At 29.0% G+C, this 13,096-nt stretch overlaps 1 protein-coding gene across 1 annotated transcript; it reads right to left on the bottom strand.

The window, feature by feature from the left end:
* Nucleotides 1-4,392: 4,392 nt before the first annotated feature.
* On the bottom strand, nt 4,393-13,034 carry LOC132925214 (plexin-A3-like). The gene is made up of 3 exons (XM_060989626.1): nt 12,869-13,034; nt 7,046-7,150; nt 4,393-6,416 (listed from the first exon to the last, which is right to left on the bottom strand). Exons 1-3 carry the CDS (start codon nt 12,920-12,922, stop codon nt 4,464-4,466), a joined length of 2,112 nt encoding a protein of 703 aa, XP_060845609.1. The 5' UTR covers nt 12,923-13,034; the 3' UTR covers nt 4,393-4,463.
* Between the last annotated feature and the right edge of the window lie 62 nt (nt 13,035-13,096).

The following is a 13,096-nucleotide window of genomic DNA, read 5'->3' as shown; positions in this document are numbered from 1 at the left end:
GTTTAGTATAATAAGCATATTAGATGGTTATAAAAAGAAATATAAAATTTAATAGAAGGGCTTGAGTGGATAAGCCGCCCACTGGCGACACTCCGGAAACAAAACAATTAAAATTAAAATCAGTTTATTAAGCTGAAAAACACTAGAAAATCAAGTACCGCAATTATATAAATTATTAAAATTAAATTTTTTATTTATTCTAATTTAAATGCATAACAAATTTTTTGTACAATAACAGTATATAACATAATTTTTACACAAATATAAATGAAGATAATGAATTTTAAAACGCTATTCTACATAATACTTAAAATATAGCATATTAAATGTATAAAAAAATGTCTATTGTGAAAATATGCGTGTTTTTATTAAAACCTCAAAATATGCAAAAATATGCAATTTTTCTTTGATATTTTTAAATTCGTTACAACTTGAAACAAATTTCTGTCTTACTTAGCAATTTATTGGACTATTCAATAAAAATATGCGAATTCAATAAGTCCCGAGCCCTAGTCATAACTATCTATTCATTAGAACTTGAAAAAAATGAGACTAGAAATATTATTCTACTAACAATTTTATTGTACAGTTTATTTGATAAAATGCTCGAGTACACAACTTCAAGAGGACCATATTCGCAGATCTAGAAGAAAGTAATAGCGTAATTTTACTAACTGCAGATAGATAAGTAGGTTAGGTTATAACTTATTGCATTCAACAGCACTTGTAAGTGTAGGGAATTACTCAGGACAATAGTTTCAACCAACTTTTTTACTTAGTCTATAAACACATTAAATATAATAACTAGGTAAAAACTATTATGAAAAATGTATTTATTATCACTGGGGATGTACACAATATACAGAATAATATATATACCTATATAGCAAAATACATTTGTTACTACAATAAATTCAACAAAAATGTTCATAGGCCTATTTATGATTTAGTATTGATTGTCAAAGTTGATTACCACCCCAGATTATTACTCACATGAAATAAAAAGATTCTGAAATACTTATTATTATTATTATATTATTGAATAAAAAAATATGGAACTTTTAAAAAATATTCGAGTATTTATCAGCAAAACAATTAAAATTCGATAGAGTTAAAATAAAAAAAAATGTCTAAATACTCGTATGTTAAGAAATAATATTTGCTTATACATATGCATAAGAAATTAATCCTCGGTTTTTGTATCAGTAAACCGGAATATGCTCTCGTAATACGCAATAGTTAACTGAGGATATCTCTCATGAATTAATTGTTTTGGCACCAAATCTGCGGATACTTGATTTTTCCACTTAATTAAAAAGAAAAGTTTTCCGTTATTTTTCGTGAGTCCAAGAATTTTTTCTAGTTCCATTCCATCATAAAAACCGAAGTCAAAATCGTTTTCATCTTCCGAATCCATAGCTTCTAGTACGACATTTTCATTTTCACTGAAAGAAAAAAATAGTAATTAAAAACTAATTTAAAATAATGTTTATAAATTCTATTTTGTAAATCTAAGTTATGATTAATTCATTTTTATTTCGTATAGGTATATTTTTACTAATTATACTAAGTGCAAAAAATTAAACCTTTCAATCACAGACAGGACTAGGTACCTAAATTTTTTTTTAAAAATAAAAATACTCTTATTGTTTTAATATTAGTGTCTCTATGTGGACCCCCCAAATTAAGAGTACTGTTTTTATGCATTAAATTGTTATATGTTAACCAATTATATAGGTACATTTTACATGGGTGCTGAGTTTAAGAGGCTCAATAGAAACATAGGTAGTATGTTATAGTATGAGTAGTATTTAGAATATAATATATATACAGTGCTTGAATTGTGGGAGGACGTGGAGGGACGGAGAGTCCGCCTTCTTTTTTCTTTTTTTCTTTAGCGTACCGTTTCTATATATTTAAACGGAACGCTGGAAACGCAACATTTGATGTAGTGAATTTGTAAATCATCAGTTTTTCTGATGGAAAATATACCTATAACCCATTAGAGCCATAATATTTGTATATTTGTATCGACAATGAAAAAAAAAAATTGATTAATAATAATGGGTAATTAATATAATCATTGATATAATCAATCGTTAGGCTGCGGCGACCACACCTAGAGCTTTTTTCTATGCGACCGCTGCGATCCTAGATATTGTGAACGTAACTATTTTTCACTTTTATTAAAATAATATATAAAAGAAGAAGATGTCAATATGTCAAATCTATGAGTGTTTTTTCAACAAATTTTACACTAATTCGCTTTTAACATCGATTGGCTACAGTTGAGTTAATTGCTCATTTTTTATAGGAAATCTATAAAAAAAAAAAAAAATCATAACAGTGTTTATAAATAATAAACTTAACTTAATGAACTTGGATGTACGTATAAATAAAAAAAGATCTTGTATAATAGATTATTATACGTTACAATTTTACAAACACTACCCAAAAAATAAATTAACGTTTTCGTAATGTGTACAATGTTTCGAACAGATTCGTATGTCATTCAACGACGTCACAGCCACCGAATAATCGGATCAGAATCGAATCGCACGCGTTGTCAGATCATTACAGCGGCACACGAGACGGGCAGCTCAAACGAGAGCGATACACCCGTAACGCGGAACTCTGACGAGTCACTGGAACTGTGCCATATGCTCGCTAGATAAGACGTACGCGCGACTTGTCATTTCTGCGGAACATAACCCGCTGTAACTCTGCTCATATGTCGACAATGACGACAAAGCACAGGGAAACGGGGTTTTACGAATATACGTTCTGTTTGGGAAACATACTTAAACACTTACGAATAACGTATTCCTACGAATGACTGTTTATCACATAACACGGAAACAGAAAAAATAAAATGTGGCCTTTATATTCTTTGTTGACCCCTGTTCTACGGCACAACAGTAATATTACCAAGGTGGTTAAAAAAACTATTATAAGAAATATTCTACATAATACTTAAAATATAGCATATTAAATGTATAAAAAAATGTTGTACTTTGTAATTTGTATGTCTTTATAGTGTGTACCTATAGTCAGGGCAGTGGCAGCTATACATGCTGTTCAAGGAAAGGGGCGAAAATAAAACCAACTCTCCGCCACTCAATATCATTATTATATGTATAGTATATATGTACATATAATTTAAAATATACATACGGATTATAGGTATAGTATAAATGTATAATAATGTTTATATATTAATAATATTAGCACACTTAAACATTAATGTATTAAAAAAATATACAATACTATGATAAAATATTATCTGTAGTTAAACGGAAAAATACGGACTGCATAAAAGTTCATTACTTTATAAATAATCATATACAATGGCTGGAGATAAAAAAAAAATCCTCAAGAATAAAAAAGCTGGCATTTTATCCAGCTTCTCCACCTTTTTAATTTTGAAATTGAATTCTTTTAAAATTCTTATAATATTTCGCTTTAAATATAATTTTACATTTACAATTTATCTTTTACCTCATTTAAAAATATTATTTATTGTAAAGGTAATATATTCTAATTCAGTTTTCTAATAGATACAAGAACTTGATAAATTTATTATGACCGATGAACCCTGTCCGTGAGCTGTACAAGTGTAAATATGCAATAAACTAATAAATTAAAAAAATTATTAACTACTTTATAAAAAATACTTTAACAATAAATTTCTTATGTAAAATATTTTTTCTCATATTGTATTATACAGATCAGTGAATTGTTAAGATTAGAAAGATCAACTTTTTCAAAAACAACTAGACAAACAAATTATGTCGAAAATATTTCATAATAATTTGCTTACACAGTTCTTGAAGTTTTCGTACCAATGTCAAAATAAAAAACGAGTAATCTCTACTGAAAACATGATCTATTATGTTTAGTAACAATTCCATTTTTTAAATAATTGAACTAATTATAATTACCTAATAAATTTTATATACTATATAAAGTGTTGGAAAAAAACAGTTGTCTAGATATAGATATAATTATATAAAGTTTATATGGTTAATATTAAAATTATATATAATTTAAACAATTAACATTTTTTTAAATTTATTTTATTTATACTATATATACATTGTTTAGTATAATAAGCATATTAGATGGTTATAAAAAGAAATATAAAATTTAATAGAAGGGCTTGAGTGGATAAGCCGCCCACTGGCGACACTCCGGAAACAAAACAATTAAAATTAAAATCAGTTTATTAAGCTGAAAAACACTAGAAAATCAAGTACCGCAATTATATACATTATTAAAATTAAATTTTTTATTTATTCTAATTTAAATGCATAACAAATTTTTTGTACAATAACAGTATATTACATAATTTTTACACAAATATAAATGAAGATAATGAATTTTAAAACGCTTATCACTATATAACTATTTACTATACTTACTATACTAACTAACTATACTACAAACATCTAACTTAACTTAACTTATCCTTTAAGTACTTCTAAAAAAAAATCCGACTCATCAACTGGGATATTTCTCAAGATGAGTTGGCTGGAGAATTGGTGGCCGATAGTGACGACTACGACGGCGACGCTGTTCAGATCGGCCGGCGGGGCTAACTCGCAAACGATGTGGCGCCGGGTGATGGTTTTCACGTGACAAACGGCTGGGATCACTTTATTCGTAAACCCAACGACTCCGACGTCCGAAGGCCCGTAACCTTTTCCCAAGTCCACACCGCTAATTAGCACTAACCGATTGGCGGCCGACACGAAGAAATCCTCCAACTTGGGGTCGGCATACGCCTCGTACCCGTCGTTGTCTGGATGCGGCGTCATGTCGAAAACGTGACCGTCGGCTTGCCGAACGCGAAACCCAAAACGTAACCGTTCCGGTAAGGCACCGGCAGTCGGCCCATCCAGTTTTGGAGTGCGGCAAACCATGTACGTGTCGTTGACCGGGCTGCAGTGGTCGGAGGCGACGTGGCGGACGCCACCTCGGTCTGCGTACATCGTTGCGTTACCGACGCAGGAAAATCCGGTCCCGCGCACTGGCACGGTCATACCACCGGATGCGATACCTCCGAATTGTTGACCGGCGGCTAAGACGGGCTCTAAGGTGTAGATGAACACGAACGAACCGTCTTGGATGCGCAGCGTCTTGTCGAATACCACGGAAACGGTGCCGGTCATGACCCTGTCCGACGGCCCGGTCAGGCAAAGGATGCGGTCATTGTACCGGGCGACCACTTCACATGGTACCGACGACGATCCGCCGTCGGTCGCGGTAACGTTTACGGTCACGAGACTGCCGGCGTCCAGTTGTCGTCCGCGGATCGTGAGCAGCGTGCTACCGACCAGTGTGCCGCACGACGGGCTGATGCCAGTGATCTCGGGGTAGACCAACTGGAACGTTTGCGCCGACTCGACCGACAGAGACGATGGCCCGTAGGTGATGAGTACCGGGCCCGTCACATCGGCTCGCGGTCGCACGTAACCGGGGCCTGCAACGGCCAGCACGCACGTGACTCCGGTCCCGCGATCCATCAACGTCAGTTGTGCGCACTTGCGGCCGGCCACGGTAACTTTCACCTCACCGCCACCGTCGGCCAACGTCACGTGGTTATTCACAGTAACGTTGACGCGCACGCCACCCGTCCACAGAGCGGACAACGGTTCCACGGACAGGATGCGCACGTCCTCACACCCGGAAGACGCGGGCACCGTGGCCGAAAGGCGGTCGTTGGCCGGCATCGCGGCATTGCGATCGATATCGCTGTAACCGACGTAGTACTTGTACTGGCCCGTGACTGTGTTCCAGCTTGGGCACCACTTGAAATAGTACGCGTACTGTCCCACGTCCCACAGACAGGCCACGCAACCTTCGTCCGGCCGGTAGCCGTAGTAAAATTCGTCGTACACCGTAAAGAAACTATCGGCGCCGTCGTCCATCCGCAGTATCGTGTCACCCTCGCCGAACATCACGTAACAGTGATAGGTCATCAACGTCTGGTGGTCGAAGCCCAGATCTGATTTGTTCACCGGAGCGCAACTGATCGTGTCGCCGGACATCTCTGCGGGACGCGTTACATCCAACATGACACACGACACCTGCGTCTGCTTGAGAAACGCCACGAACCCGGTTACGTCGTTGGACACCTTTACCTTGTACACGTAAGGCAGATGAGCCGCATACGTCACCTTTTCGACAACCGTCACCCGAGGACAATCGGTGTTGGTGCGTACCGCCAGCGACAGCGTCATTCCGTAATCGGCGAAGCACGCCTGACGTTCCAGCGACCAAACGCACGATCCCCATTCAGCGCATTTTTGACAGGTCTTCAGTGCCGAGCAATTATTGATCCTTCTTGTGTTGTTGGTCTCAGCTATGTCCGTCGGATAGGCGCACGATATGGCGGCACACGTAACGAGCAATACCTGTCGAGAACAAAAATAATTCCAATTTAAATTAAACTAAAATACGTATTTTATTTTATTTATACCGGATGGATTTTTAAATGGATTCGATGTTCAACTATGAATAACAAAATGTTTTTTTATTTTTTCATTTATTAATATGTGGTTATTTCAATAGATATATCATATATTAATTATTTATGGTCTGTTAATCTAGTTAGGTATAGAGCGTAATAGAAACGTATAACGCGTATTTCGTTTTTATAGAAACTTACCGAATAATAATTTATACTAACACCCACATGGACGTTGGGTATACATACATTATTATAAATTAGGTATAGTACACTAATACAAATACGAGTCTTGTGAAAATGTACCTAAATATGTAAAATATTATGTAATAACACAAATGGTATTTTTTTTATAGTCAACAGAAATGGTTTTAGATCAGCATAGAATTTAGATGTAATTAAATCAAAATTATCTGTTAAATGTTACGTTTTTCTAAAGAGAAAGAAGTGTAGTTATTAGTCTTAATATTAATCACACTTTTAAAAAATGTCTACTTAAATTTGTATATTTATATATATAAATTATAAACATAATATTGTGTTTAATTTAATGTTTACAATAATTTATATACGTACCACTACGATTACTAATCCATTAATAGAAGCTTTATGGTTCCAATGACCTCTATTTTTTCCTAGACGTTGGGCGTTCACCATGTTTATCAATTTTCGCATGAGACTCTAAAAATAAAAATACTTTATAAGATCAAATATGTTATACAATATACAGTATGCAGTATACACAGTACAATTATATTTTTTTATAGAATATCGGAAATAACCTAGTTTACACATAACATATTACAGAGCACATGTTAGGAATATAATTTTTTATAAACAATTATAACAAATTATAAATAATTATATCATTTTCTTGAACACAATTTAATTAGTAAATGTAAAATATATGTTTGTTTTATTGATCTAATTTGTGAACATGGTGTTAAATCAATTTAAGACGACTTGTAAAACATTTAGTCGTATAGTAACAAATTAATTGATATAAAATATAATAAAAATATTTTTTTTTTAATCAGAAAAATGTAGACGGGCGTAATGCAATTTGGAGATACGTTTATAAAGACTTGTCACTGAGTATCAGCAAAATACAACTGAATTATACTAAATGTAATACATATCCTTAAATGCTTCACATTATACAGAGCTTTGTATATTTACTCTACTGAGAACATTTAATTTATCTCCTAAGCATTACCTATTATTCATACAACTGATTAACACAAATTATGTGAATGACAAAAATAATATAATCATGTCGAGTAGTGCCTTCTTCATTATAGAATAGAATAGAGTATTTATTTTAAAAACAAACAGATAATACGATACTTTAGATATATAATATTAAATTTAATTGTTTGTACACCTTCCTTAAACTAATACTTGTGTTGATGGTGTGAGTTCATAAAAAAATAAAAAATTAGTTCCGTACATTTCTTATGAATTTGCTAAAAAACCAAGGCCTTTGAAAGTTTCTAAACGCTTTAAAGCTACGTAATGTAGGCAATTAATTTTATAAACCGGTGTTATTGTTTTAAAAAAAAGTTTGGAAAACAACAAGCAACAAGTATAAACATTTTTTGTCTCTTCATTTTGCTATTAGTGTACTATTATTAGACATACATATACAAAGTATGATTTATTGTGCAGAAGAACTTTTAAAACATTTTGTTATTTGTACAAAATTAATTTATGGTCCTCAATTTATGTCTCATAAATTTCATAACTTATTGCATTTAGCTGATGATGCTAGAAAATTTGGTAATTTGAACAATTTTTCCTCTGATAACTATTTACAAAAATTAAAAAATATGTTGAGGAAACATGATGGTATTCTACCCCAACTAGTACGAAGACTGACTGAAGAAAGGTTTCTTCAAGTATTACCTTACTAAAAAGTAAAACTAAATAATTTTAAACTAGAAAAAGAATATAGAGACGGTATTTCATTAAATTATACCTGTAATCCTCAATATAAAGAAGTAGTATTTTGTAATTTTAAACTTAGTTCAAAAGTTAAAAATTCATGTTGTAGATTAAAATGCTGTAGCATTATTGAAATTTCAAATTTTGCACATAGTAAAGTATTAAACTAGCCAATAGTGATTGGAAAAAATGATTATAATATAATAAAAATATAATTTTAAATTTTATAACATGAGAGAAAAGATAATTAAGTTAGTCCTATAATTTATGTACAATTTATACATTTAAGTGATTAATAGTTAGTGAGAAAATTATTAATTTATTTAGTATACTTAATGTAATTTATGTATCACTGATATTAAAGGAATAATTATAATATTTACAAATGTATACTTATTAATAGTGCTGGGATTTCAATGCACTTTTTATTTTTTTCCAAAAGTTGCTTTACGATGCTAGCCTGGTCACAAATCTGTAACGTGTATTTTTGAATGAGAATAAGAAAATTTATTTTGTATTTTTGATTTTAACGTCATTTTCTTAATTTTTTTTTGGATATTATAGGGGTTTTATGGCATTATTGGAGTTTTTGGGTCCAAAATTCAAACTTGAAATTTTATTTTAATATTTTACACTCGTAACGCAAATTTTATATAAATATTTATATATTTTTTTGTATAAAAAACAATAAAGTTAATAAAAGAGAATAATTGTTTTTAGATTAAAAGAAATTAAATATAAATGAAGTAATCTCTGTTTAATTAATTTAAGTTTTTTAAATAACTATTTTTATACTTATTAATATTTAATAAATTATGTTGTTTTATTGTATTAATATTATTCATAATGATAAATAATTTATTTTCTTATAATTTTGTGTTTAACACTCATTACATTTATTTTTGTGATAAAGTGATAACTATTTATTTTTGTAATTGAATACTAAAATGTTAATGCTGAAAAATAAATTTAAAATTGTTTAACCTTAAATTTTATACAGACCAATTTACTTAACAATTGGAAATTGAAAAATTACATTTAAAATGTATGAAAGAAACAAGGTTAAAAACATGCTAGAAAAAAACATTACCAATTAATCAATAGAGGTAATGAATATGTATTGACACAAATAAAATTGTACTTTTAAGTATAGCTTAAAATTGTCTATCTTTTATATTGAAGATATATATAATTTTAATTATTCAGAATGATATTTTTCTAAAATAGTTGAGTGTTTAAAATCTAATACAAAAAATATTCTTTTTCATAGTATTATTTGCCAACAATATACCATCCTTATTTGTATGGTAATTTTTGTTAATAAGTTGAATAGTTGTCAAAAATGTGTATCCAAATAAAGAATTAAAAAATCTACTTTATCTTACACCTTTGATGAAAAAAATTGTTAATAGAATCTCTAGGTTTGGTTTTTAAACATTTTTGTTTTTCATATTCAACTATACAATAATTTGTATTAGTAAAGTGTAGATTCTCAAAGAATTTATAACGACTCAAAGTTGAATATTTATAAAATAAATGACCTGTATTTTACTATGATTATCTCAAAATTAGAAACCATTTTAATGTTATATTTATTACCTATTGAAATTTTTTTTATATTTTAATTTGTAAATTTATTCACATATTATTAAAGACTTATGTAAATTATGTCGAGCATGAATAATATAATTATTTAAAAAAATCAAATTCTACTAATTTTAAAATCTATTGTTATTACTGCTACGAGCATATTTTAAACAAAAATTTCACAAAGCTAGAGAAAAATAAGTTCAAAAGTAATAATACTTTTATGTATTATTATTATGACAGAAAATTCAATTAAAATAAGTTAGTTGAGTTTTTTACAAAAGAAAATTATACATAATATAATTTATATTATATGACTATACACGTAAATCTATCTTGTCAAATGTATTGCACAATATAGAATATACTTTTAAAAATTAAAATTTTATTTCTTTTAATTGTGTAGTTCAACTTTGACTATCCATTTCAGATAGAAATATAGTTAAGTATAAAATAGTTATCAGTCTAGATGATTTTGTTTAAATTAACTTGTGTTAACTTGACACCATAAGGTTGTAATAAAAAGTATAAGCTGCGCTGTATCACCTAAATTTAACAAAAGAAAAAAAATATCATAATTTAGAGTACTTATACAAATTTATGTCCAAAGATGAAAATATATTTTAGTTATTTGACTTGTAAATATATAGAATCATCATTTAAATAAAATTAAATATTATTATTATATTTGTTAATGTTAGATTATTATTCAAATATATAAAATGATTTCATAAATATTTTATGTTTTATTAAATTGTTATTAATGTAACTGTTATGAACATCAGTAAAGTAACCACGAGAACTTATATTATATAATTGTATAATATTATGGTTATTCTAATACCATATACTATACGGCCATTTTAACTTTTCAACAAATTATTGATGGCTATAATCATATTAATTAACAATACTTTGTACATTTGTAAATAACATAATATATTATAATATGTACTTAGAATATATATATTATCAATTGCTGTTCAATGCATCAGTTAAAAGGATTAAATCATAGGAAAAAAAATAATCATTTCTAAATGTAGGTATAAAAAATTGACTGTTATATTCCATTCGAAAAATACTTTTTCATGTGTTTAACTGTTTAAGTAAAACATAAGAATATAAAACTTCTCTTAAAAAAAAAAAATGAAATTCGGCTTTTCTTTTAATCTTAACCTGCGAGTAAAAATGTTAGTTATAAAGCAGATTTATTTATTAAAGATATACATTAGTACATTAAAAAAAAATAATAAAAAAAAATTACTTGTGTAACAAGTAAAATTTTTTATTAAAAATAATAGCCATTACAATTCTTCATACTCCATTAAATGGCATTATTTTACTATAATAATTACAGAAATAAATCAGTCAGTAAAGTAATAAAATCCTTTTGTCTGCAAAAATATTTCAATTGGAAAATAAAGTGATTTATTAGAGATCTAACCAAACAATCAACACAACATATTAGCTTGTATGCTTCACATAATAAAAATTATTATAACTTAATCATTATTTCTTAATATAAAAATATTTAACTTATATTCCTTTTAATAATATTATTTCAAACATAAACTTGTTCAAGAATACCATAAGAAGTATAATATACAATAAGATTTTATGCCATTCTTTATCAAAGAATCATTACTCATACGAAAAAAGTAATCGGTAGCAAGTTGTTTGTCAGCAAAAATTTTTCTATAAGCAAATAAAGCCAACTGTGGAAAATATCTATACAAGAAATTAATCTATAAAGAATAAAATATGCTCAAATTAGTATCATATGAATGACGAATAAACGTTGACAAATTGACATAATGTGTATTATCAACATTGAATTTATTTCTATCCTTCAAATATGATAATTTCACCAATATATATATATACCAAAAACATCTATATTCAACATATATTTTTTTAACATCTATATATTCTATAAATATATTAAATAAATGAATGTATGATATAATATTATTTATTTAGGCCTGAGTAATTTGACACAATTGTTCTCATTATTACACTCACTTTATGGATATTGATGAGTGATGACAATGCATGTAGATAAGAACAAGACATTTTCACAAAACTATAGTCAGAAACATTATGTTAATTGAAGGCATAAATAAAATTAGATACAGAATAGTTACCAAAAATGCCAGAACAAAGTTATAATTTTCATCCATTAATTATTTAAAAAACTTACATCAAATAAGTATCTCTAATATTATATTTTTTGGTAATAGTTACTATAGGTAGCTCATGCAACAATAATAATGCTATAATTCAATATTTCTACAGTAATATCCAGTAAAATGCATTTAAATTAAAAACAATTATTCAAAAAGGTCGTCGCGAAGAAGCTTACACTTTTCCGTCATGCTACTGTTGGTAAGGTTTCATTAAATAAAAACTAAAAGAAAATTAAACATACACTTTTAATAATAACTCTTAACAAACTATGTTGGTTTATACTGAAATGTTATTTGTAAAAGGGAAGAATACTAGTGATAATAATAATAATACTAATACTACCTATTGATTTACTTGACTATTATATTATTTATTTTATTAGGTGTTATTATCAATATTTTTTTTTATTAATCTAATACATAGTTGAATAGTTTTTAACTACAATATAATACAATAAAATGTATTTTTATACAAAATAATTGTGTCAGATGTGTCATGTTAGGTAATTTAATGTTTAGGATGTTGCTTAATAATAAAAAACAAGTATAACATTGAACATGTAACTTATATGGAAGATATTATTTAAATACTAAACTAATAATATATAACGCACAGCAACAACCAGATAAATCTATACTCAAATGCTCTCCTCCCTCCATTAATAAACAAAAGTACATTTACCAATTGCGTATGGTTTTGCTCCTCAAATTTTGCAGATGAAAGATTTCCAGCCATTGTGGTTGTTGATTAAGACACTAAAGTATTAAATAAACTCTCTGAATATAAGATTTTCACAATGGTTGTAAATAACTAAAACACTAGAAAAAAAAAACGTGACAATTTTGGTTAGACGTGTATATAGTTCATGGAATAGTTGTCTCAATGAGTCGACTCTTTTGGATAAATTGT

Source organism: Rhopalosiphum padi, chromosome 3 (genome assembly GCF_020882245.1).
Source record: "Rhopalosiphum padi isolate XX-2018 chromosome 3, ASM2088224v1, whole genome shotgun sequence".
In the NCBI taxonomy this organism is placed as follows: Eukaryota; Metazoa; Arthropoda; class Insecta; order Hemiptera; family Aphididae; genus Rhopalosiphum; species Rhopalosiphum padi.
This window is presented reverse-complemented; position numbering and strand designations above follow the sequence as displayed.

Coding starts and splice junctions, on each gene's coding strand:
- LOC132925214 (XM_060989626.1), bottom strand. CDS start 12,922: ATGGCTGGAAATCTTTCATCTGCAAAATTTGAGGAGCAAAACCATACG. Junction 7,151..12,868: donor AGCAAAACCATACGCAATTG/GTAAATGTACTT, acceptor TTTTATTTTTAG/AGTCTCATGCGAAAATTGAT. Junction 6,417..7,045: donor ATGGATTAGTAATCGTAGTG/GTACGTATATAA, acceptor TGTTCTCGACAG/GTATTGCTCGTTACGTGTGC.